Genomic DNA, 24,287 nt, shown 5'->3' on the forward strand with positions numbered 1-24,287 from the left:
CTAGGTCAAAGAACACAGACATAACAATAGATAGAGAGAACAGAGGCTGATCTGCACGATCAGGCAAAGGGCAGCACATTTCAGGCAGTGATGCCTGTGAATTGATTCACTGTTAATTCCACTTTACCTGACCACTAGGCCTTTAAATACCACAAAACGCTATCCATTTCACTCCAAGGCATTTTAAAATCACACAATCAAATAATGGGATGAAATGAAAAGTCAGTGAGAGACAAGCAGCTCACAGGCTTTAATGAGCCCAGGTAAACATGCAAAAGCAAATCTATTCTTGCTGTTTGTAGTCAGTTCACTTGGAATACCAAAGGAGTTTGCATTATTTTGTTGTACTGCAAAGTACCAGCAAAGGTTTTTTGTTCGTTTGTCCTTTTTTCAGACGAAATTTTGTGAACATCATATATCAGTAAAGTCTTGCCAAAAAAAACCCAAAAAACTATATCCACGCTGTTTTTTTTTTCTTTTTTTTTTAATCCCTTAAAGTGCATTTTACACATCACAGTCTGTTTACTAGTCTTTGGAAGCAACATTGCATCTTTTTTCATTTTTTTTCTTTACCTTTAGTTTACCAGGTAAAATGTTTGAGAACTAATTCTCATTTACAAACATGACCCGGCCAAGAGGCCCTAGTTGGAAAAAAATACATACATATAGACACACCCAGCACACATAAAAGAGGATGAAGAAAAACATAGGAGCAAGTATGTAAAGCAATACCAGGATAAATTGCAGGAGCAATATTGGGAAAAAGGGGAGAAGTAATGTGTATGTGTGAGCATGTACATGTTTGCATGTAAATGAAGTAATGGAGAGAATGTGAGTGTGTCTGGGAAAAGATGCAAGTCTTTTGTGGCTCCAGAGGGAGTTGTGTGAAGTCTGATAAATATCTGGAGTCAGAGTCAGGTGGGTCTCAAAGCAGCGACACGCTGCACTGTTAGTTTGTTCCAGCTTTTCATTGGAGCTGCAGGGTGAGGGAAATATCAAATCCAAGACATTGATACCATTTGGATAATTTTATACACATTTCTATAAAATTAAAAATATATTTTTTCAGCAAATGGATTAGTGTGAGAACAACAAATTATTTCCATTTATTGTCCATGTTTAGTAGCTGTTGGGGAAGCTTTTTGTCATAACCCTTCAATGGCAATTCTTTTACCCACAATGTAAGTGACATTTCAAATGTTTCACTGTACTGACAGAGGCAGATATTTCAAAACTTCCAAAGGCATGAAAGTCAAAGTGTCTGTTGGTCTGGATGCCACACTAAACACGCCTGAAGAAATACATGTTTTGTTTATATGTGAATAATGCAGGTGGTGTCACATGCCACTCCATCTGAACATATACCTCTCCCTCAGTGCAGGCCTTTCTCTTGACCACTTTTCCATGAAGAGGTTCTACAACGACAAGCTGTCGGCCCTGATGACCCCATCCCAGAAACGGTAAGATTTAGTCTGATGGAGCAGGATCACTGCAGGTCAGAAGTCAACAACTGCTTAGTAGGCTATTGTACCCTCTGCAAAGTAAGCACACGGATCTGCTGTGAATGCTGACCTCAGACTGCAAGGTCATTAATCACATGATTTATGTTCTCGTGAAAGCTGCTAAAAGGAGCATGACTCTCTCAGTTATAACAGTGGATAAATAAAGTAAATGAATTGGTCTCTCTCTGCTCTTCAGGTATGTGTGGATGTTGGGGAGTATGTTAAGAGGAGGGTTGAGGATGTATCCCTCTCCGACTTTCCTCCTCTGTGTTGTTCTTCATCGTCTTCCTAAAATAAGACCGGATGGAGGTAAGGCTGACTGTCATCATTACAATGTTCACATTGTCTGGTTATATTTTACTGACTAAATTAGTTTGGTTTTGATTTGTTTTTTGTGTTTTCTTTCTTTTTTTTCCCCTTTATTTTTTTTAAACTGTGGCAGCACGTGGGTGCAGTGGCTAGCACTGTGACTTCAGTTTTAAATACGTCCTCCCGCTGTCCAAAGATGGGTTAGGTCAAATAGTGATATTAAAGTGATGATAGGTGTGAACCTGAGTTAATAACCATTTTCCTCTTACTGCCATCTTGGTTTATGAAATACAAATTTCTCTTTGCTCACATTGATTGTGAGCAAATCCCATTATGTCACATTCAGCCCACACTCATTGACCTCCTGCCTCGCCACCTCATCACTCACAGTCGCCTTCACCTGGTCCCCCCAACTGAAGCTCCTCTCCACTCATCAGCCAGCCAGTATTTTAACAGCCCAGATCCTCACAGACACTGCCAGATTGTTGTCGCGTCATGCACTCCAGCACTCTTTTCCAGACTGATCTCCTTTCACTGACCACATTTCCTCGTCTCTGCCCTGGAAATCTGACCTGCATTCTGCCCCTGACTCTGAGTCCTGCCTGTGTGTCTCCTGGTTCTGGTTTCTCTGGCTTTCCTAGGAGGAATTGCCTGCAACCTCTTTCAAAACTATGTTCCTGCTGTCCAGTGGCTGTGTGATATTATCACTGTCTGTGCTCCAGAGAACGAGGCTCACATCCTGGCAGGGACACTAACTGAACTCTGAACATGAAGAAAATTCTTGTGGATTGTTACTCAGTTACTGTGAGGATTTGAATAAAGACACTCCTGTTGTCGTGCTGCTCTTGGATCCTGCCTAAACCCATGACACACTATCATCTAAATATCACAATGTCCTCCAACATCAGGCCCTAATTTTTAACTGTAATCAACGCTAGTCGAATTTCTTTCTGATGTTGCGATGAAGTGCAGGGTCCACCGGGAGGAGGAAACCCTCTGTCCTCGGATCCTTGATATTGTAAAGCGAAACCTTTCCAACACAAACCCTTCAGCAGAAAAGAAACACCTGAAGTCTGTCGAGTCCATTAATAAAAGTCACATGAAGGTCACAACGTTTCTGAAGAGTTCTACGAAGTCAAAGCTTGAAACTGCCCATGGTCTTATCATGTTGTCTTCTTCTTAGGATGTTCTCTCTTCCTGAGAGTCTACCAGAGCCTGCAGGCTGTCTGCACATCACCTGTTTAGTAAGAACTACAGTGCATGTTGAAATGATCATCTCTGATAGGACATTAATGCAGGATGCACAAGCAGCTAACGTGTTTCTCTCCATCACAGTCACATCACTGCGGAACAGCCTGACTTGCTCTACTTTGTGCTGCAGCCAGCTCAGCTACTCAAAGGAGACATCATGGTGGGTGGAAATGGCATTTTTATTTTCATTTAATCATTCACAGTTTACATTACTAACATGGAAGGGACACAGTAAGGTATAGCAATAGTAGCTCAGCTTGCACAAACTTTACTTCTGCCATGCTGTGTGTATGAATATATCCATTATTTTTATTTTAATGGGTCAGTGGGACAGCACAGCAACATAGCGGTTAGCACTGCTGCCTCACAGGCTGTAGAAGGTTGTGGGTTCATTTCCTGGGGCTGAGGACTTGTATGTGGAGTTTGCATGTTCTCTCTGTGCCTGCATGGGTTACCTCCGGGCACTACGGTTTCCTCCCACTGTCCAAAGACATGTTTAGGTTGATCAGTGACTCTAAATTGCCCATAGTTATAAGTGTGAGTAAGAGTGGTTGTTGGTCTCTGTCTGTCTCTGTGTGTTGACCCTGTGATGGATTGACGACCTGTCCAGGGTGTACCTCGCCTCTCGCTCAATGTGAGCTGGGATTGGCTCCAGTACCCCTGCAACCCAGAAACAGATAAGTGGTAGAAGATGAGTGAATGAAACAGTGAGTGTGTTTGATGCACAAAACAACAAAGAGTTTTATGGAGTGAAGGTGTTTATTGAAACTCAACTTCCACAGACGAACAACAAAATTTTACTGTGCAGTGGTGAATGTCAAAGGAATCATCATTAAGTGGGGATAACTTAAAATATCAACTTTTGGTGTTCTATAAAATTAGCATGAAAGGAGTGTTGCACTTTCTAAAAAAACAAAACAAAACAAAAACTATTTAATTAAGTTTACAATTTGTATCCCAAATGGATAAGCGGTTGAAGATGAAGGTGAATTTGTTTAATTTTATCCTGGAAATATTTAGAGAAAGTGAAAATAAAGTTATGCAGTTCTTTATTCTATCATAAAGTGATGTGAAAATGATACACAAACTATAAAAATTATATCCTGCAGGTGGTGTGTTATGATATAAACAGCAACTCGTCCAGCCGGCAGGTCGTTTTCCGCCTCCAATTTCACACTGGCCTTGTACACAGACGCACCCTTACCTTCCTTAAGCCAGACCTCGACTGTGCCATTGAAGGTACTCACCCATACACACACTATCACACTTTTCTCTACTGCTCTATCAGTCTTAATCTGTGACTGATAAAGGCTGGAGTCTCTCTGCAACCTCCCTTATGCCAATGTAAATACCTGGACTGTACTGACCTTGGACCCCATATCAGATGTTCAGGTGTGAATTACACATGAGAACAAGGTCCGGAAGTAGGTTATCTGTCCAGGTGTCTGACCTCTGCCTGATGCAATTTTCCAGATCCTCGGTTCCCAGAAAATGGAAAAGTGGAACTGCTGTTTTCTGAAAGTCCTGAAAAGTGCACAGGTAAGTTCACAAGAGGATTTCCTCTCTTTTCTTTTGATTTAGAAGCTTTGTTTAGAAACATCATTGCAGTGAAATTGTTACATAGCAGAGAATATGTACACCAAAATATGTATTGGATGTTTTTACTTCAAGATTAAAGGGCTTATATATTATATTTTCCTAGTTTTTGTTACTATGAAAAGATCTATTCCATCTCATCATAGTTTTATGTCTCCTTAATATCTCTCAAGCTTCTCTCTGGAGCTCAAAAAAATTCAGACCTATCTTCTGATTGAGGGACTTTTGGGGTAAACCAGTAAAAATACAGCATATTTCATGTTAAAAATAAATAAATAAAAAACAACAAAAAAAAAAAAACCAACTCCTGTAAGGCTGGAGAATGGATCAAGGTGGACTAGGCTTGGGACTGGTTCACTGTGACATCACAAAGTTCATGAAATCCTGATGGCTTGTTATAAGACTCAGCTGGGAGCATTGTGGACTTTGATATTTTTGCTGTATTAATACAGAACCTAGACCAGATTTAGAAACTAAGATATGGAGGTCTACCTTTAGACCATATGGATTTTTAAGAGTCTGACGGCACATGAGTATGTTTGACTGTGTTAGGCTGACGCACACTGATTAGTGGCAAAGCTTCAGAAACAGACCCCCAGCTGGGGACGCTGTTGGACAGACCGGCTTCTGCACGTACAGCCACACTCCTCGCCTCTCTGCAAGAAGCGATGCGAACAATGGTCCTACGCACACACTCACGCTTGACAAGAATTCCGATCGCAGGTTGTATGCACAGCTTGTATGACAACACGCTGTATGACAACACACAAACAGGGCGGGGAAAACCAGTCACACACATGCGCGCGCACACGCATACGACAGAATTAAATTCAAGATTGACTTTCAGAACTATGATTGAAATCAAACCTGGACCTGTGTGATCAGCTAGTGTGTGTCTGTGTGTCGTCACTGTTGTTTAACTGACTCATTCTTACTATCTGGTATATTCCCTGTGCAGACAGAGAGCTCTGGCACAACGGAGAATCTGTGACGGTGAGCTACGACACCCTGGACCCCCTGGTGAGACGAGACTCCTTCCAAGAGTGTCCCCTTGAGATGGGTAAGGAGGATTTTAGTGATTTTTTTTTTTTTTTTTAAACCAGCCCTGCCTGCTGTTTTTCAAAACTATATCATACTTCGGGTCACTTTCTTTTCCTGTTTTGAATTTCTGTGGCGTGTCCGACATAATTATTAGACACACTCGGCTCTGGTCCAACATAACGGTGACATTTAGTTACCTTCGCTGTGAAAACTGGAGCACCTGCTCAGCCCAGACCTGGCTTGCTCACATTTCACCTCCCTCATGTCTCATGTGCACGTCACTTGCTGGTGACCTGCTGGTAATTTTCCAAACTATGCTGCACAGCTTTTGTATGCGTTTTTCCTGCCATCACACAGCAACTTTTGGTTTCCAGATTACTGCAGTTATTTTTACACATATTTGGATATGGATTTTTTCAAAGTTCAGGTCAAATCAGATCTGTGCACATGTGCAGTCCTGCTGATGACAGCTGTGCGATGATCTGGAAGTTCTTCAGCTTTCATCAAACTACAGAAGATGCTATGGAAGAGAAAGTAATTTTTCACAGTAACATGTGACAGCAAGTTGCATATTTCTCTTAAGCTCTGAACTCACATTTGACGTGAACACAATTAAAAAGCAGCTCATTTCACGTTTATTTCTGTTCTTCCTTCGAATTATTGACAACAAACGGAAGAATTACCAAACATTTTCCTGAGTAAAAACACATGGCCTCAGTGCAACTGGAGCTAATTTATTTGGGTCTCTGCAATAAGCCTGACATGTTAACAAGCATCATCTTCAAAATGGTTTGGTTCATTAAAAGTATTATCCCATAAAATAAATAGGAATTAATGCTCATTTTGGAGGTAAACAGATGAGTACATTTGGCAGGTGTGCTATAAAGAAGTAAGTCAAAGGTACAGGGTTCTTGTGGAGGTGAGTTTTTGGAGTCAAAAGAAAAAAAACCAAAACAAAACATGTTAACAGATACACAGGACCTTGTTCAGCAGTGGCCGAAAAGTCAGTGAAGCATGTGAGTGTTGGGTGACTCTGGACCAGCAGGATAAATTTCCCTCTTTGCCACGACTCATTTGAGGTAGATGACCCTGAACTGCTCTAGTACTGTTGTTCAGCACGCACTAATTAAAGCTGCACTGTAATTTCATGTAACATGTCAGTTACTGCAAAAATGAAAGTGACACCAAGGTCATCCTGGAAAAAAAAAAAAAAAATCTAAATAAATAAAAAAAAAAAAAGGCTGAAAAGGGTTTAATTTCAGTGCAAACACAGATGTGTTTGCAACTAACTGCAGCTATGCTTCAGTTTCTGAACAGCTGCATTTCCAGCTGTAGCAGTTGATGATAAATCTGCAGTCCACAACCTGCTTAGCACCACACAGTAGATAGTGAGCTGGTGGAGACAAAACCAGAGTGAGTGTTGGACTTTGTGGTCTCAAACATTACTCCCATGTTCTGATTATGATGCTCTGTGTGTTTCTTGTATGAAGAAAGAGGTATTTCCTGCTTGCTGATGTTAGGTAATGTGTAGTAGGTGGATTTTGCCGCTTGCTGTGGGATATTTCTACTCCCAACCACCTTATAAATATATAATATATTCCTATATATATCTGGCTCCTGTTCAGATGCTGCAACTCTGTGTGGATGCAGGTCCAGTTTTTGAGATTGGGTTTGGACTCTGGCCACAGCTGTAGTCACACTTGTGGGCGATTGACTGTTCATCAGTGCGACAGCTTACAACTGCTGCAGTCTCAAAGGCCTCTATGGCGTTCCAGGGAAATGGGTGTGACAGCAATCCTACAGACAGCAGCCAGACCAGACCTGTGTGCTTGGAGGTGGCTGTTTTCCAATTTAGTTAAAATAACTGTTCACACACACAAATCAAAAGCAAAACGCACGCACAAACAAACAGGCAGCTGAAACAATCACCTTTAATCAGTGTTGGAGGTTTCAGTTCCAGCTGTTTTATACCCCTTTTTGCAAAAACTGGTCCGACCAGGCATGTAATTTGGAAAGGCCGATCACTAAGGGGAGAAATGTGGAAGCCTAGCATGTAAACACATACTCAGATGAATGCAAACACACATGGCCATTACATTTAACCACCATCACACTAGCATAATGAGGGTGCCAGCAAGTTAGCAATGTAGCCATTTGCAAGAATGTTGTTTTCAACCACAGGTGGTTCTACTTTACCCTCACACCCATCTGCTCCCCTCGTCATATCATTCCATCTCCACATCTTCTTTTACTCTCTCCCTTTCTTGTGTTCCTCTATATCTCCTCTCATCTTTCTGTCTATATCTGTTGGTATCAGGTTCAAGTTGCACTTTGTTGTTCCTCCCCATCCCCCTTATTCACACAAGTCTCTCCAGAGCCTGCCCCATGTTTACATTCCCCTCTCCATATTTGGCCTGGTCAGTGTCCTTGTGCTTTGTGTGTTTTTGCTTGAAAGTGCATTATGTGTGCAGCATAAACTCATCTACCTGCATGTGTGTGTCTGTTTGTTTTTGTGTGTATGTATGTGCTTGCCAGTCTGGTGAATGATCTACCCTTCAGTTTCCTTCTCCCGCTTCCTGTTCTTTGACATGAAATGCATGAATGCACAGACTCCCTCTCCACTGCGTTACCTACCTGAGTTGGCCCCGGACAGGATGCAGGAGGGGAGGGGGCGGTGGGGATGGGGGGGGGCAAAGAAAACAAAACCAAAGGTTGATTTCTTGGTGAAGGCGGGGATTCGTAGTGCAGGGGACGTAGCAGGCAAGGAAGGAGTGCAGGATTTACATGAGAGAGAGTGAGAGAGGGGTTAGGGGTGAGGGAAAAGCAGGGGGAGATACAAGGGGGGTATGTTAGCACCTTAAGAGAGAGAATGCACTCTGTTTGTCTTTCCTTTGGCAGCCTGAGAGACAGAGAGGACGAGAGGACAGCACAGGAGGGAGGGACAAAACAGGAGAGACGTCCACCAGAGCTGGTCTGAACCTTTTCAGTCTATGTTCTCATCCTTCTCACTCAGTTCTTGTGTCTGCCTCTTCTTCCACTCTGCTCCTCATCTATTTTTCTTTTCCTCTTCCTCCGACTGCAAAGGGTGAGCTTTTCCATCCTGTCTCTAGTCTGCAGAAGGAACTGTGAAAGTTCGTCCCCCAACTGCCGATAAAGTAAGCTGCTTTTTGATGGGTTTGTCATGCTGTTATGTGTTTGTGTGCGTGTTGTAACTAAAGGGTCCTTACAGTACAGTAAAAGTTATACAACTCGTTCAACTTATTGTACAACTTGTTCATCAGCATGCCAATGTATTTCTCATATGTGCATGTGTGTGAGTGAGTGTGTGTGTGTGTGAGAGAGAGAAACCTATGAGACCAGCTGGGAGGTTTTACCATGCATGTCTGGTATTCGAGGTTTATTGCCCCTCAGGTATTAGGAGGCTGCACTGGTATGCACTGTATGAAGTGTTGCTGCTACTGTACTCTGTAACATGAGAAGACTCTTTATCAGAGGATGTTCCTGTCTAGTGTGTTTTGGATGGTTACCTTCTTGGGTTATTGCGCAGCTTTAAAAAGTTTTATCCAATGAACAGTCCAAGACGAAAAAGTCTGGATTCAGAACAAGAGCATGCGTTGTGTAAAATAACAGGAAAAAAACACACAGATAAAAACTATTAACATGGTAGAGTCAATAAATTTTCTGTTGATCAACTTATTGATTCATGATTAATATTCTGTAGTTCTTGTGTGTTTCCAATATGTGGCAAGACATTTAAATCTGTTTATATGTTGTTCCAAACTTAAAGTTTGCCTGTTTGGATGTGTGTGCACGTGGGGACACATGCCCAGCCAACTTGGGTATGACATGACAGACACGCAAATATACAGCCATATCTATGTGTCAGCCTACACAAAGGGGCTTTGTGTTATATACATGAAGTGTGTCTGGTGTGATGACTGTGGTCCAACAGGCGATGTGTGTTTTTGTCTGTGTCATAATGAACCATGCCTGCACTGCTGGTATGACTATGTTCATGAGGTTAGTCACACTATAACTTGATTAAAAATGGCTCTAGTGACAAAATCTCTAAATCTCTCTGTCTTCTTTTTTCTGGGCACTTAAACAAAATATTGCAAATTTCAGATAATTTTTGGTGCTTTCACAGTATTAAAAGAAAGAACCTAGACCTGCTTTATAGCCTTAAAGTCAAGCTACCTTTATACTATAATAATTTTTGGTGGTAAGCGAAAACCTGATTTCATCATGCCCCTGTTTTCTGAGGCTAAAACTGCTCTTTTTGCATCTGTTTTTACTCCTCTGTCAACATGTAAACCTCCAGCTGAACAGAGTGGGTTTTGTCTCCGCAGTTGCCTCTCATGTACTGGATCCTGTAAATGGCAGTTTGTACAGCAGAGTGAGGAAGGCGAGCTGTGAGGAAGGAGTTTCCATGCCCCTGACCACCAGCAGCCCGAGCTGCAGTGACCAAGATCTGTCTGCCAGCAGCAACTCGGGCCTGTCTGTGGCCTCACAGGGCCAGACCGGAGCCTGGCACAGGAGAGGGAACACGCAGGACAAGTGCACCCAGGCAAGAAAGCTATTCCCTGGGCTGGACTTTGAAATTGCTAAGCCTCTTCTGGAAGTCATGACTGAGCTGGCTGCTTACGGCGGAAGGGAAGTGGAGATGAGTGAAGATGAGATTGGATTAGATCACACCATGAATGGGGAGGGTTCATCCAATGAGAGGGAGACCGACATACTAGATGATGAAGATGAAGTGGATGATATGGCAGCTTCTGCTTTAGACATACCAAGCTCAATTAGCATTGACTCCCTGTCCTCAGAGAACCTGCCTGAGACTCAGAAGTCAACCCAAGCTGAATATTCCACACACTCCTGGGTGCGGCAGCAGCAGATGCTGGAGGCCATCACTGAGAATTACATTGAAGTGGATGCAGAAGGGAGGTTGATAAAAGTTGGGAAAGAGAGGCCTTCATCTATGGAAGCTCCTGACACACCAAAACGAGGAATCAGCAGCAGAGAAGCTGTGCAGAGAAGAATTCTGGACGAGCATGGATCACACCAAAACACAGATAATGCACACAATCCACAGCTGGTTCAGACTAATTCATCTAGCCAAGAGGAGGGTTTGGTGTCGTTAACCACGGACATTGATGAGTCCTTAGAGCAGTTGAACCAGCTGATTCTGGATTTGGATCCCACCTTTGTGCCAGTTCCTACACGCTTAACCCCTCTGCCCCGCTGTGCTTCCTCACACACCAATGGCCTCAGCTACAAGGGAAATGCACACCTCACAGGTAAGACCAATCACCTCAAATAAAACTGTAGAAAAACCGCTAACAGTGGGTATTCATTCAGTAATTTCATCCCAATTTCTAATCTAATCTAAGTTCTATATCTTTGTGGTTTGCTTGAATTACATCTTGTTTTGCTTATTACACATAAAAGATGTGAAAGGTGGACGTGCAAGCAGTAATTTTTTACATTTTACAAATACAACACCCATTTCTGGTTCCAGACTTGTTATCGCTTGCCTCGACTGCTGCATTGCCCTTCATGCTGGCACTGTGAAACTCTTAAAGATGATCAACAATACGGGAGCCCAAGTTAAACTCTTACTCACTGAACTCCTGGTTACACATGGCTCAGTCGTTCAGGTTCCCTTTTATCCTAATTCCTCCAATGAAGATTGTCTTTCTCAGTCCTGACTGCTTTTGTAACTGGTTCTCGGAAATGTAGCAAACTGAAAACGGTAACAAGGTTTCGAGGGCTAATTTCACAAGCCGTCAGCACCTCCAACATAGAGAGAACCATTTATAACCCTGAAGGACTAAAGTGCTGTCTCATCATGGAAATTTACATCTGTGTTTGTTTCTGAAGGTGTGTTTGTGTGCTTGGTGTTTACTGAGAGAGTGGAAGCATTTGATTAAGGAGGTAGTTGATATTCCTCCTGTGTTAGCTGTGTGAAATCAGGCCCTCTGCCCTCAGCTGGCTTGTGTTTACCCTCCAGGTTGCTTTTATTTTGAATGGAAATATACAAAACTGAAAGAAAAAGTTATATAAGAAACATACACAAAGTTGGCAAAGCCTTCAAAACAAAATCCTACAACATGGTTACAGTTTTCCTAGAAGCTGAATGGGATTGAATCAATTCCTTTTTATCTGGAAAGACTCAGTTAAGATCTGTCTGTTAAAAGGAAATATTGACGGGAAAGAAAAGATGGTCCTCAAAGTCACAGCAATCCCACAATCAAATTTTTTCAAATTCAGGATTGAAAAACTTATTTCAAAAGTTAGAAGTTAACCGTAGTTCATTCTGGTGAAGGGCCAGATTTACCACAGTGGGTGACTGGCCAAGCAGTGGGCAGCAAATCAGTCATCAAGGTGAAGGGGACTGAGCTGGATGAGATCGCAGATGGGGCAGAACAAGAGGTCAGGCCTTGTTGTTAATCAGGTGATGGGTAGATCAGATGCAAACATGAAAGATGAGGAAGGGGAACTCTAGCTGAAGACTTTGGAACCCATATATAGTCAATGACATCAGAGAATTGAAATAGTTTCCAATTAATCTGCTGTTCTGATCAACTAATTGAGTAGTCAAGTAATTGTTGAGCTGTGAATAATGGCTATTATCAGACCAGAAGCACGACATACTGACTGAAGCTGTGCTGTGAAGCTGAAGCAATAAATGATGACTTAATGACGCGGTGCCTCCCAGTCAAGACTTCAGAGAGAAACTCTGAGCACTTGGACCTGAACTTTTCTGAACCCCATGTAACCCCATGCCCTGTAAATACAAAGTTTGTTTCCATTTAACCGAACAGATTCACATTCACAGTAAGGAATGTGGAAGTGAATCTCTACACCTGACAAGTTCATCTGCTGTCATGTGACACGGCCTGGATGAAGAGGCCCATAGCTGTGGCGACCTCTGTTTGCTCTCTGATTGAGAGCTGGCGTCATAGGTGCACGAGTGACACCACCACTTCCTGCCTCTTTGCACCCAGAGAAGCTGTTCCTTCAATACCAGCTCCTGATGTTTGACATGGGAGCTCACTGCCAGTTGAGGGCTGATGGGAGAGCCCGGAAAAGCTCTTGAGTCTCCAATGGCCACAGTGGAGGCCATGACACCTAAGCTTCAGGTGCTTTTCCGGAGACCCATGGAGACCCATGGCCATGTGCCACGAAGGGTTACATTGCTGCTGATGTTGATGTTGATGATTCGGCATTTTTGCACACCATCAATTTTCTCTTCAAATTGAACATGCATGCTTATGTGTAAACCGGTCAGGGGACTGTGTCAGTAGGTGGCGGGGGCTGGAAGCAGATATTTCTTTGGGGCAAATGTAATGCAGTGAACTCTAATATGCCACTGCATAATATCTCTGCCGCTGACTGTGCTTGTTTCTTGAAGGGGATGTTTTGCGGTGGGGATGTGTAAGTGATCAGGAATGCGTCTGATGTTCAAAACAACACTTTGCTCTCCTGTGTGCTTGTGTCGTACCCTCCCTCTCATCATGTCAGGGCTCTTATACTGCAAAGAGAGGGGAGCCCTCACACAAGCACATTGGGTATCGAGTCATCCTCTACCCCCCCTCGTCCCCCCATCGGCAGGCTGTGCAAGAGAACCTGGATTAGTTTCAGTTGGACTAGTTTGGCCTCTGCACAATTTTGAGATGATGGATGGGCATAGTGACAGCTGAGCTCAAACTGTTCCATCATCATTGTTTTTATAGCAAGCCTGTAATCTGCTGATGTTTCCAAGCCGGGGCATGGCAAAATTGAAGCAGATTCAGAGCCACATGTCTGAGAGCAATGATGCCAACCGTCCATGTCAATGTGAACTTTGTGTGCAGCTCAAAGTTTTGTGAACGTGCACAGTGTAACAATTCTTTAAATCAAAACAAATTGCCAAATACTGTTTTTCTTCTTTTTCTCCTTTTTGTTCTTATCTACATCTAGATTTTTATTGTAATTGGAAAACAGAGTTGCGGTGCAGATCGACTCGTTCAGAGAAATAAGATAAAACTATGGAATAAAGTATTTCAATTAAGTAAAATTTTTGTTCACTCCTACAACCGAAACATTTTTCTGCAAGCTCACAACAGAATCATCTCAATGCACTTTCCAAATGGAGCATAAAATCATTTACAAAAATCCAACAGTTTCTACCAAAACAAGCAATTGGCAAGAAAAAAAATTTCCTCTCCAGAGGCCGAAACATCAGACATCAGATAATCTTTTCATTCCTCACTCACTCATCTTCATCTGCATCCGGGTTGCAGGAGCCAATCCCAGCTCACATAGGGCAAGGGGCGCGGTACACCCTGGACAGGTCACCAGTCCATCGCAGGGCCAACACACAAAGACAAACAGAGACAAACAACCACTCAAGCTCGCATTCACACCTACGGTCAATTTAACGTCTTCAGATAACCTATACATGCATGTCTTTGGACGGTGGGAGGAAACCCACGCAGACATGGGGAGAACATGCAAACTCCCCACAGAAAGGCCTCATGCATCTCAAAATTAGTTTTTTCTCGTGTGAAAATATAACCAAGCAAAACAAAAATTTGCCTCAAAATGTGACCAAGTTATTATTCATATTGAAGTTTTGTCCACAAGCTTCATTTCTTTAAAACATTACCTTTTTAACACGGGAGAAAGATTGTTGACACCAGTGACTGGATTTGGTTGGTGGGAATGTGAATCAAGTGATGATGTTCATCACTGTTGAAAACAAAAAGCTTTTACCAAGTTTAGATTTTTTTCAGATATTAATTGATTCTGTTAGTGATGAAATGTAAATTTGATTTGATTTTCCTGTTGAAGATGAATTTGAGCCCAGGAAAGAGCAGAGCTACTTAAGATTGATTGAACCACATTAGGAAAAATACTGACACTAAAATAAGCCTTTTCTAATCAGTTTGTTTTATAATCCTTTATTAAATTTATCCTTCTGGCCAAAATCAGCCTGTTGTTCAGCGTCTGTGTAATAAGAAGGTATGTCTGTGGGAGGATCAGTTTGAGCCTGGGGGGGCGATGATCTTCACCTCTGATTGTTCCAACAGATGTTTTTCCAGCTCCGCATCATAATGTTTCACCAGCTGGTTCCAGCTGGTTCCTGCTCTCAGTCACACAGACAATCCCTCTGCTGATAAACGCACTCATAGAAAAATGTTTTTTACAGAAACGCACCAATCATCGATTATAACCATCCCTTTTCACCAAATCTGGTCATAAATGTGTCAGTCACAACAATTCAATGACTTCAGGACCCAAACAGACACACACATACACAGAAGCAGCTGGCTAACAAAACCAGGACACCATGACAAAGGCACTCCCCAATAATGTTTTGGTTCGTTACAACAATAGACACATTCATAAGACTGATCTGATCATAATCTGACTCTCCTTTTCTGTCTCCCGCCCTCTCACCTTTACTCACTCCTCTCTCCACTTCTGACTCAGGGTGGAATCATCAGAAACAGGTCAGCGATGTGAAAGACTACGCCGGTCCTCATAGTCCAGGACAGAGAGGACCTCAGAACTTCAGTCCCCCTTTTTCACTTTCTGGGGTAAACACAGTTTTCAGTTTACCTTACTTCACTCTACTTTCCTTTTTCCATGGGATTAGCAACAAACACATTCTGTGAAAAAATTACAATAATAACCATCCATAATAAACATCAAGGCTGTTAAAAACAAAATCTACTATAACCATTAAAAATAATTACATGATGACAGGGGACCTAAAATAACCCAACTACTTACCAAAATGTCTTTACTAAAATAAGCTAATAAAGTCTTAGAAGTATATGAAAAACAAGTAGTCATCTTGACTCACTAATTGATTCTAATTGAGCCCAGAACCTTATTCAGCTTACAGATTCTTTCTAACCAGCACTTCCTCTCTCCTCTGTACCTTCAACCAAGCCTGGCAAAAAATGGCTGTGAAAAAATATGCTTCATGCTTGGACAATTCATGAAAACAACAGCTGGTTTTCATGCTAAGCTACTGAATACAGACAGTGAGCTTTTCTCTGTGGACTGAGAGTTTTGAAACTTTCACTGTGTTAATATAGAACCTACACCCAGTCTATAAACAAAGACCACATGGAGGTCTGCCCCTAGACCATACAGTCCTTTAATGTCTACCTTCAGATCTTATGGACCTTTAATCACCAGTTTTAACATGGACAGAGCAGAAACACACAACTGGCAGCATGTATGAGTTGCGACACTCAAAATGAACCAGTATGCGTCAGGTTAGCCTGAGAGGCCACACAGAGCAAGACAAGACAGAGGTTCCTGTCACTTTTCCAATCCGCTGTCTAATTGAAACCAGAGGAACAGTTGTGGCTCTGTCTCCCTTAACTTCTATGAACTTAAGAATTGTGTCACTGAGTGTAACATTGTGTTATTGCTCCAGAATCTGTCCTGAGTTTATAACTGTATTTACAGCTTTGCTCTTTTCTGCCTCTGTCCTTCTCTCTTATATCATCTTTCTCTCTGCTCTTGGACTCATCCTTATGGCTAGGTGGCATGAATGGTCTGATTGTTTACACCAAAACACAGGATACCACAGACAGATCACAAGACTGATGTCTGCAATTGTGTTTGCATGTCTGTGTGCGTCTGCGTTTGCGTCTGCATCTGCGTGCGTGCGTGTGCCTGTCACCTCATGGGAAGATCTCCCTAATTTTCTCCCTTGTTCTTTTGTTATTGTTGTTCTTTGAAGCACGGGCATCTCCACAAAGCCAACAGCGTGGGTTGTCAGGGGCAAATGGAGAGCTCGGATATTGTCCCACAAACCCCAGCCTTCCCCCTATCCCCTCCAACGCCCTATGGTAAGAGATAATACCAAGATGGACACGTTGGGTTGTGGCTTTCTTGCGTTTTGAAATCTTAAAAGTGTCTTTCTTTTCTTCCCAGTGAAAAACTTCTCTGAGTTTTCCCAGTTCAGGACTGGCAGGCAGTGGGACCAACAGAGCTGCACACAAGGTACACTTTCCAGTGGATTGTGTGCATGAGTGAGTGTGAGTGTGTGTATGTATGTGTGCACTAAAGACTGAATGTTAAAAATGCTATAATGCTGGCCGACGTTCAAATTTGGCTTGAATATCTTCTAGACATAACACACTCACACTCAAAACACACACACACACGCACACACACACACACACACACACACAGACCTGCAGGCACAGCTCTACTTTGGATCGGCCTAACTGGTCAGAGATGTATTTGGCTGGTTTTGTGTTTGGGGTAAAGAGGGTTTGTGGTGCAAGGGGTCAAAAAAAAAAAAAGCACTTGTCCCATCGGACTATTGCAGGACAGCTGATGCTGGTGGTGCTAATAATAGCTGGGGGTAGCAAAGGAAGGGACCACTGCTGGCAGGATGTCCACTCACGTCCTGTTGTGGGAGGGGATGAGAGCAGAGGGGAGGGGAGGGTCTTTTGTTGCTCTGACTTCCTGCTCAAAGAGATGCGTACCACACAGCTGCAGAAGGAATTCACTTTAGTGTCAGAAAAACATAAGCGTCTCTCAGCGTGCAGGTTTCAGATCCGACCGAGTTGCTCTTGGTTCTGACGTTCTTTTTGTTTTTCTTGCTGAGCAAATGAAGCCCATGAATGATGACACAAAACAAGATGCATTCCCAAAAGATGAAAATTAATAAATCAAAGCAGAGGAGAAGAAAAAACAAAGTCATATCTTAAAACAGTGATTCTGTGCTCAAACCTTTATTGCTCCTTCAACCTTAAGCTCAAACAACTTCTGCAACCTAGGGTACTTTAGTAGTTAAAACATGTTCCATCTCTGTGCAGAAAGTGTTAAACACTTTCTGCACAGAGAAAGTACACAGAGAAAATACATAGGATTGTATTTTCTATTAGTTCTGACGAGCTTCAACTTCCTACATGTATTTCACAATAAAGGCACGAGAGACTGCGTAGTATGAAACATATCTACAGGTTTGCATAAATGATCACATCCAGAACATAAATGTAATATATGTACATTTATTAAATGCCTCCATACAAAACATTTGAGGGTCAAAAAATACATGGAAAATTTATATTAGAATTGGAATCATTTCCTGAAGTGAACTTCTTTTTAATCTTCTGTTACTAAGCTTTTATCTAAATATAAATGCAGATCACAAATTAAACTTGTGGCCTTTCTTAAAATTTCACCATATCGTTGTCTTAAAATCTAATAGCAAAATTATCAACATCAAATCATAAACAGCAGATAATGACATAAGTAATATTTTTTCCAAAACATTTATTGATAGCAAAACTAATCCGTTTCTCTGTGTACTGCAGACAGATCTGTTTGTTCCTTTAATGTCCTTTTGTTTATTATATACATAACCAGAGCAGGCATGCAGCAGGATGGAGGAACAGCTGAAAAAAGACGAAATATTACTTGTGTACAGGAAAAATACCTGATTCTCTCTCATTGCTGGAGGAGGGGCAGACAGGAGTTTCCTGTTTCCCATGATGGAGGTGGATGACAGTCTAGGAAATAATTTGTCATGTCGAGAGAAAAGTCTGATTTCCTGTTTGAATGATTATTATTTCATGTTGACCTTCATTAGTGTAATTTAATAATTGGCCCAAGGCTACTGTGTTATGGAGAGCGATTATTGTGGGTGGAGGCCAAACAGCACTTAGTCAGTCCATTATACTGTGTTCCCACAGTCTTTATCAGACGGGCTGATCACACAGAAAATGCTGAAATTGTTGGTTGATGTATGAACTGATTTTAATGAGGTTCAACCCCAGATACAGATAAAGTGTCTTAATTGCATTAATTTAAATATCAGCCTAACATGGAAATATGTAATATCTTAATAACGTTCAACATGAGTCAGAGTTTGTGGACTGTGCCTGTAAAGAAAAAATTAAAGCTGCATTCGGGATTGTGCTTGGTGACTTCTGCAGCTGTGGCCAAATAAGTGCAACCGTTTCCTTCTCACACATCCAACAGATGCTTCATTAGCCTTAATTCTGAGCCAATACAAATCTAATAGTCCATTTTTAACTCTATTTTTGGTCTCCACCACTTCCTGAGGGAGCTATCTGACTCCATAGCTGCCAAACACTTCAGTATGTCCACAATTTCTCACTTTCAGACTGAAAGCAGTTTGCTCTGAGCTCACCAGTTAGGCCTGAGCTTTGACCTGAAGCTCGCCATGCCAGGCACTGATCTGCAAGGGCGCTTCGCTCATCTTCACCACATACTTCATGGACATTCTGTCCAAATCCCTGTAACTGTATGTGTCTGCTGATTGGTCAACGACAGAATATTTACTTTTAAAAGATGATAAAACGCTGTGAAAAATGTCTGCAGGGTCATAACTTTGAGCACCTTTTATTTATGATTGATCACAAGTGCAGCATTAAGATCAGTTAATGTCTTCTGTTATTTTACCAGTTTTTATCAGTTTTCCAAAATTCGAAATCGCAATTTCATATCTGAAACACACACAGGACATCTGAGAAACCTCTTTGGTTTCACTTTGAGAACTTCATAGTTTTAATTTGATCTAATTTGATCTTCGGATTAAAAAAAGTTTTCATGAACCCAGTAAGTTATAGACACCAGTGGATAGAAATGAAATCCTTCGACAAAACCAAAGAAACTCATCACATCATTAAAGGTTGGCAGCTAATGTCAACAGATTGATAACAGTCTTTACATCCCCACAAAGATGAACACCATCATCGTCTCTCTTTCTCCTCGTGACAGTGAAGAGCACAGGACTAAAATGTTACGGAATTACTTCTCTTCACATGAGGCTGAATCTAAATAAACAGAGACATACAGCAGCTCTCAGCCACCGGAAACAGCCTTCAGCAAAAGCAATGTTGATTTTATGAGCTAAGGACGGTTCACTCAAACACACAGTTGACTGTCTGTTGCTCAGGTATCAAAGGTCAGGGCAGAGAGCAAGAGGATGGCTCTCCTTCAGATGATGAGGAGGATTGGCCAAAGGTTTTTAATTGCCTTTGTTGATCTTGAACAGACAGGTTTGGTGCATACAGATGTTTTACTGTGTAATTGCAAACTAATGGTGTGAGCAAAAGGACTGAAAGCGGCTGTTAAACTTAATGACAGGTTTTAATACAACTCTCATTCATTCATTCATTCATTCACCTTGTACAGCTTATCTGCTCTTGGGTCGTGATGGGTGCTTGAGCCAATCCCAGGTCACACTGGGCGAGGGCGGGGTGTACTCTGGACAGGCCACCAGTCCATCACAGGGCCAACATACAGAGAGACAGAGAAGAACTAAGACCTATGAACAATGCACAGTTACCAATCAATCTAGACATGCAGTCTTTAGACTGTAGGAGGAAACCCACACAAGCACAGAGAGAACATGCAAACTCCACACAGAAAGGCCCCAGACCTGGGAACCACACCCGCAACCTTCTTGCTGTAAGGCAAAAGCACTGACCACAATGCGACTGTGCTGCCCCATACAAATCTATTATTGTTTTCTGATCCATGATTCTATGAAATTGATGTTTAAATATAATCGCATCAATTGATTGTATTACATCACGTAGACACTTTTATTAAAAGTGGTCACTTAATTTATGAAGCGTATCCATGACATGAACAATGCTTCCCAGAAAATTGAATTATGGCTCTCCTGATCTAACACCCTGTAGTTTGTTCTTCTTATTGTTATTATTACTGTTAACGGTAGTATTACTATTATCATCCATCCATCCATCTTCATCCGCTTATCCAGGGTCTGTTTGCGAACATTACAATTATTATTTATTTCAAAATTTGTTGTTAAACACTAGATGACGAACTTGTTTTGTATGTAAATTTACATGTGAAAAAAAAATGTATGGTCTGTTCCTTTAAAGTCAGAGATGTATGAACATTCTTGATAAACACAAAATGTTTTTGAGACTGAACCTGCAATGCACTCCAAAATCTGTTGACAATTCTGTTAAAGTTCAGCATTTTAGGAAATTATACACAACGAACATCGACTTTTTCTTCTGTGAATTTCAAAGCTGAGCCTAGCTGCCAGTTGGCTCTTTCATTTTTGTCTGCATCTAAAGTGTCTTATGCTCCCAGGTTTTTGTTTGCATTCGTAATACAATTTTCATAACGATGACCTGGTCCTTTAAAGTGATAAGGGAGCAGCACAGATGGACAGAGTTGCTGCAGCTCATTTCCTGTGACAGAGCAGGTTAAAATGAGGCACATGCGTCCTCTGAAACAAGTAAACTCGACACAATTCAATCAAAGGCTTTATGGTGTAATTTATGATGCGCTGAGATTAGACACATGGAAGGAGACACAGCCAGTGTGTGTCTGCATGCCTTTGTTTTTGCGTTTGTGGTAAGCAGATAGTGGGAGTGGACACACATGCCCTCACATAGTGGCCATAGAAACCAACCCGACTGCCAACCATCAGTTCGCCCCCAAATACCTCCTCCTCCTGCTGCTCTCTGCAGTTCATAAAAGCCCACATATGACATCTGACCCCCCTGGAATTCAATCTGATTAGGGGAAAGTGCTCACAGTGGCTCAGCAGGAACAATGCTCAGTGGTCAGCCAGAGGAAGAGGAGGGAGGGCATGTCGGCTAGGATGGGGGGGGAGGGGGGAGAAATTCTCTACTTCTCTTCTCTCCCTCCCTCACTCTGTCCTCCCTCTATCCCTTCCTCCATACAAACCCAGAAGTCGAGCGGTCACAGCAAGCTGGGAACAAAACTGTGAGCTTATTTTTCCGTCTGGAGGACAACAAGAATCGGCCATAGTGGCAAAACAACCCAGAACTTGAGGGGGGGAAAAAAAAAACCTCAGCATATAAGTCAAGCTCATATTGCTCTTTGCAGATTGAAGTGACAGAGAGAGAGAGAGAAAGAGAGAGAGCAGGAGGTTCAGGGTTGAGGGGTGGTGGTGGTGGTGGGGGGGTTTCGTTAACGCAAGGAGTCAGACCAACTGAGAAACAGATCCAGACCCTGGAGCAGGGAGGTGAAGAACTGTTACTAAATTTGGGGGTTAAACAGGAAGCTGACTAGTTTGAGGAAACTTCTGAAGATGTCCCATCATGACTGCATCTCTTGGTAAGTACTAGCTCACACATGACGTGAGAAATCTTGTAAGAGTGTGTGTGGCTGAATGACTTTCTTTGTGCGTGTGTGTACAAACCAAACTACAAACCAGGGAAATTCAGAATTTCCATTACCATCCATCTGAGCAGTTAACGAAATTTAGCAGCTCCTTATTTTTTAATCCTCTCTGTCAGCAGATGTTTTTCTTCTCTGCTTTCTGCTCATTCTCTCCTGTTTATGCTGCGTTATCTCCCCCTCTGTCCCCATGGGAATTTTAGGAGGGCATACATGCACAGAAACACTTCCCCTCTTTTCTCCAGGCCTCTGGTGCTGTGATGCTTCTGGAATTTTTTGTCAGATGCTTGTTACACACCCCTCCGACCCTCATCCCCCTCTCTCTGTCTCTCTCTCTATCTATATTTTCTGCTCTTAGAAGGACTTCTATTCTTTTGTTGATCTGTTCTGGATGGATCTGCAGCCTTTTATGACATCCCATATGGGGTAGTGAGGTGGTTTGTTCCACTGCTGCTTTAATGACCTCATTCTATTAAAGACTATTTTGGCCTCCATCATGCAGTCATGGAAGGCTGATGTACTTGTGGTTAACCCCCCCTGGCTTTGCACTGTGTATTACTTACTTGGACTGAACCAAAAAAGTTGATTTTGTCTGTCTGCTGTTGCCATGTTTTGTGTTTTCCACATCTGCCAGAGATGCCATACACACACATAAAAATATGGGCAGAAATTACATGACAAGCTTTTTCAGCTGCGTCATCATACAAAAAGATCTTTGATGTCTGTTGTTACTCCATTTGTGCTTGGCATAAATCCTCAGCCTTTGCACTTAAAAGGTTAACACCCACTTCAGAAAACAGGTGGTGTTTCAAAGAACAAACACAAGTGGAAAGTCTTATTTTAGTCGTTCTTCAGTGATCAGACACATTATCCACAGGTAATTTAAAGGAGCTGTTTGGAAGTTTTTCTGTTGCCACATAGACAGAATTTGCATCAATACTTACTGGTTCATTCATTTAATCCCCAAGAACGAAGATGCTGCCCTCAAGCGCAATGTTTCTTCCACTGAAGTTTCCATGATAACCGTGAACCAGATCTGATGTTGCATATTATGTTTTGTCTTATGAATTCAATGGATGAAAGCTGTTGATAAACACAACCACATTCCTTTAATTATTGTTTTATTATTATACACATATTAATATCATTATCCATTTTGATTAATTGTCAGAGTAAAGTAGAAAGTCTTCTGTTCCATTCTTAATGAAACAGATGTAGAATATGTGCACAATTTTGTGAGCAATCTTAGTTTAGAGAAAATAAATGATGACAGGTCAAAACTGTTGAGTGAGCTGCTGTGAGCCGCTGTACAGACGTTGTAATAATCAATTAATTTTGCTGTGTGAGAAACAGCGGACTTCTGTGGGATGACAGGAAATGAAGGACAAAGAAGCCACAAGGACGGAAAATGTTGACAGCAAAGGGGACAGAGGGGAAGCTGAGGGTGCAGAGAACAAAATGGAAAAAGGGAAATGAGGATTTGGTTCCCTGGAGCATTATTCAACATGTGGTTTGTTTTAAACTGCAGCCTGTGTGAGATTTACCAGAGCATCAATTGTTCTGCATGCAAACTCTGATGATGTAATGGCAACTAGAATATTTGCCATTTGTAATGTGACGAAGATGCATGGAGGTGAAAGAAGTATGAATGCCCACAGATAAGAACAGCCTCATCAAACAACACTGAATTATCACAGTGATATTTCCCTTTTTTGATATTCTACTTGAAATCTTAACACAACTGTATGTTATGGATCCCAGCAGACCACAGGTATCACATTTACCATATGACCATGCATTAAGACATACAACTAACAACTGAAACCACAATCCTGGGAGGTTCTAGGACTGAATGATCACTGGAGTCAGTGTGACTCTGCAAATTATCCATGTTCATATTACATGAATCTGCCACTAAGAACTGATTTGCTTTAGACTTTAAGGTCTAAACTGTTAATTTAAACATTCAAAGTACCTGCCGGTCTCCTCACTAGACGAAACTGACAATGTCAGGTTTTGAAGCTTGCACATAAAGATAATGAAGCAGAAACAGAAACAGGACCTTGTGCTCATACTGTCCATCATCATAACAGGTCATAAAGAGCTGCTTGTGTCGCAGGAGCACGTTAGAGCTACAGAAAGGGACAATCACTTCTGCAGATGGTTAAAGTCTGAGGAATTTCAATGCAGCTTAATGATCATGATCAAATGTCTGGGACAGTTCAGACTTCCTTAAATCATGACATCATTGATATTCACCTCTAGCTTAAGGGAAGAACAAAAACTGTATGAAAAGCTCTTTTATTGAACAGGTTGAATCCCTTACTGAGTTTTTTAGTATTTTGGTTTTGGTTTAGTTGAAAGACATCTGAGAGTTTATAGATTTTATGACGTACTCCCAGACAAATGTGG

The 24,287-nt window shown here is 41.8% G+C and overlaps 1 protein-coding gene across 5 annotated transcripts in view; it reads left to right on the top strand.

Moving 5' to 3' along the window:
• Positions 1-24,287, top strand: part of tns3.2 (tensin 3, tandem duplicate 2) — a 43,527-nt gene that overhangs the window by 7,053 nt on the left and 12,187 nt on the right. For 3 of the 5 annotated variants that reach the window (XM_029499590.1, XM_029499587.1, XM_029499588.1), the window contains exons 6-16: positions 1,377-1,460; positions 1,699-1,811; positions 2,995-3,055; positions 3,147-3,222; positions 4,172-4,301; positions 4,536-4,601; positions 5,617-5,718; positions 10,049-10,996; positions 15,177-15,283; positions 16,447-16,555; positions 16,641-16,709. In XM_029499590.1, the coding sequence (XP_029355450.1) occupies positions 1,377-1,460; positions 1,699-1,811; positions 2,995-3,055; positions 3,147-3,222; positions 4,172-4,301; positions 4,536-4,601; positions 5,617-5,718; positions 10,049-10,996; positions 15,177-15,283; positions 16,447-16,555; positions 16,641-16,709 (1,865 nt within the window). Of the gene's footprint in view, positions 1-1,376; positions 1,461-1,698; positions 1,812-2,994; positions 3,056-3,146; positions 3,223-4,171; positions 4,302-4,535; positions 4,606-5,616; positions 5,719-10,028; positions 10,997-15,176; positions 15,284-16,446; positions 16,556-16,640; positions 16,710-24,287 lie in introns of all 5 variants that reach the window. The other 2 variants (XM_029499589.1, XM_029499591.1) reach the window with 2 other exon arrangements.

The sequence above is a fragment of the Echeneis naucrates genome, chromosome 4 (genome assembly GCF_900963305.1).
Source record: "Echeneis naucrates chromosome 4, fEcheNa1.1, whole genome shotgun sequence".
NCBI lineage: Eukaryota > Metazoa > Chordata > Actinopteri > Carangiformes > Echeneidae > Echeneis > Echeneis naucrates.